The sequence below is a fragment of the Papaver somniferum genome, chromosome 7, assembly GCF_003573695.1.
Source record: "Papaver somniferum cultivar HN1 chromosome 7, ASM357369v1, whole genome shotgun sequence".
In the NCBI taxonomy this organism is placed as follows: Eukaryota; Viridiplantae; Streptophyta; class Magnoliopsida; order Ranunculales; family Papaveraceae; genus Papaver; species Papaver somniferum.
This window is the reverse complement of record NC_039364.1, coordinates 193519973-193522924: the sequence shown is the minus strand read 5'-3', so window position 1 is coordinate 193522924 and position 2952 is coordinate 193519973. Positions and strand designations below refer to the sequence as shown.

The window sequence follows — 2952 nt, the reverse complement described above, 5'->3', positions numbered from 1 at the left end:
GCAGCCAAATAGTCGTTGTTTTCATTAATTTTCAGATAAAACGCTTTAGGGTTCTCTTACAGTATAAATACCCAGTGATTAACCCTACTCGACCAGCAATGGATGAGCAACACGTGTCTCAAATCCAATGGGCACAATTACACCAATAACTAGCAACAAAAATGAATAAAGGCACCTAACTAAGTACTGAGGGCATCCACGTTACTTGTCACACTGTGACATTATTTTCCATGACTCTATGGGTACTAAATACCCCGTATAGTTGTAACCTAGTTTTATTTTAATGAATGCATGCGCGTCTCCCTGCCAAATCTTTGTAAACTTCTTATTGTTGTTTATTTAATAAAAGCCTTCGTGGCCCCTTTCATAATAATAATAATAATAATAATAAGACTTGAACCGTGTAAGTGGTTACGAGAAAGAAAGGTTGTGACTGATGCAATTTACAAGTACAAGCAGCCTGAGCTCAAATAATAGGAGAAATACTTGGATTGAGTTGCATAATCAGTCTGTTTATTATAGGTGGTACTCAGTAGCTTGGGAATCCTGTCGAGAGATGTGCTACCTTATTTAGATAGGGTGACATATTGACACTCCCATTATTTCAGATTTCACGTACAAATCATACACAGATTAATTTCGCAATGAAATTATGAATTCAAAAAAAAAAAGATTATGAATGATCTTGGCAAAAGAACAAAAAACATTAATAATAAAAAAAATATAAAATGAATATAAAACAGCAAATGCAGCAGCTGACAACCCCAATGTGGGGAGTGCAGGTATGGATATAATCTGATACATCCAGATTAAAGGGATGTTGAGATTTTAAACATTTATTTTATGTTCAGCCTTTTCTTTCATGTAGTCTGTCAAAATATCCCCAAGTAATTTCACCACACAAGTCAGTGTGTGCCTCTTATCTGGAGTTACCAATACACATTTCATTGCTACATCCAACACTGCCCTCATTGAGTTGATTTGTGAAGGTTCTAACGACCGTGAATCGTGGTCCATTACATATATACTGGACCCTTTGCTATGAATCTCAGAAATAACCCATTGAACCAAACCAACAGCCTTAGCATTATCACCCAATTTGTCAAGGGCAGGGGATTTTCCAGTTATGAGTTCAAGGAGAAGAACTCCATAGCTATAGATATCAGATAGCTGGTCAGACATTTTGGGGTCGGTTATTTCTGGGGCTTGGTAACCAGCCGCCTTGAGGACAGTTTGAGGCCTTAGATTGATCAGTGTAATGAGACCAACGTCAGCGATGCACCCGTAGTTTCGGGCGTTGACAAAAATATTTGAAGATCTTATGTTACCATGGGAGAAAGTTCCGTTGTTTAGTGTGTGTAAATGAGCAATGCCCTTCGCTGCGCCAATCACAATCCTTAGTCGTGTGTCCCAAGCTAAATGACATTTAGGACTTCCCCATATGGGTTTTGCTCCTGGTTTTCCTGCAAAAAGTTATCAGAGATATCAACAGCCGACCTTTGAACTAGGAGGTTGGTGCAAATTGGGAAAACACAATGGAAAATGTGAAGTTTCAAGTTTTCTTGTCTTGTTTTTCTTTTCTTTTTTTTTTTGAGAGAGAGAGAGAAAAAACCTTGCATCATCTTAGCAACACTACCCTCAGCGTAGTAATCATACACGAGAAGCTTCTCTGTGTCAGAATAGTAATATGCCCGAAGATCAACTACATTTTCGTGTCTAATGCTCCCAACCAATTCCATGTGCTTTTCGAACTCCCTGATTCCCATGTCAACTGGCTTCAACCTCTTGACTGCAGCACTACTAGTTGTTCCAACCAAAACCTTGCTCACAGACCCAAAATTTCCTTCCCCGATTAAACCAGCATCAGCATCAACACTCAGTAAATCAGATATAGTATAGTTTGCCAAAGTTGTCTTTCCACAGCCATTTGGTGCTCGATAATCTGCAACACTAGTATCATCCTGGAAGGGCAGATTTATCTTTGGAATTTCCAGTTCAACGGAAACTTTAGTAGTAGTATCAGGAAACACAATGCTATGTGTTGATAATAATGGAGGAAACTGATCACAGGAAAACTCAGATTTTTGGCGTCTACCCAAATCTCCTAATCTAAATGTATTGCTATTACCACTTACTCCTTTTGTAATCTGCTTCGATTCTTCACTAACACCAATCACCGGGCCTCTTTTCTGATAGGAAAACTCCCATATATGATCAGCCTTTTGCTTCATGTAGTCTATAAGAATACCCTTGAGCAATTTCACCACATAAATCAGTGTTGGCCTCTGATCTGGAGTTTCCAGAACACAGTTTAGTGCTATCTTCAACACCGCCTTCAGAGAGTTGACTTGTGAGGGTTCTGACGCCCGCGAATCAGTATCCATTACAGATATGCTAGAGCCACTGCTTCGGATAGCATAAATAACCCATTGAACTAAATCACCAGCCTCATCATCATCGCCCCATTTGTCAAGGGCGGGGGATTTTCCAGTTATGAGTTCAAGGAGAAATACTCCATAGCTGTAGATATCAGACAGTTGGTTGGAGTTTTTAGGGTCTGTAATTTCTGGGGCTTGATAACCAGTTTCCTTGAGAACACTTTTACAGTTTAAATTGATCAAAGCAATTAGCCCAATGTCAGAAATGCATCCGTAGTTTTGGGTGTTGAGGAAAATATTTGATGATCTAATGTTCCCATGTGAAAAAGTTCCGCTGTTTAGTGTGTGTAAGAAAGCAATGCCTTTTGCTGCGCCAATCGCAATCCTGAGTCGACTTTCCCAAGCTAAATGACATTTAGGACTTCCCCATATGGGTTTTGCTCCTTGTTTTCCTGCAAAAAGTTATGAAAGAGACATCAATAGCCGACCTTGGAGCAAAACCATAAGATAACGCAATTGTATATGAAGTTTTGTTTTTTTTTGTTTTTTCATTTCTTAGAGAGAGAGAGAGGGA

The 2952-nt window shown here is 39.2% G+C and overlaps 1 protein-coding gene across 2 annotated transcripts in view; it reads right to left on the bottom strand.

The window, feature by feature from the left end:
• Positions 1-685: 685 nt before the first annotated feature.
• LOC113299278 overlaps positions 686-2952 on the bottom strand; it is a 7830-nt gene continuing 5563 nt past the window's right edge. For both annotated transcript variants that reach the window (XM_026548279.1, XM_026548280.1), the window contains exons 5-6: positions 1613-2830; positions 686-1463 (exon numbers count right to left, since the gene is read on the bottom strand). In XM_026548279.1, the coding sequence (XP_026404064.1) occupies positions 829-1463; positions 1613-2830 (1853 nt within the window). In that variant the 3' untranslated portion in view covers positions 686-828. The remainder of the gene's footprint in view (positions 1464-1612; positions 2831-2952) is intronic.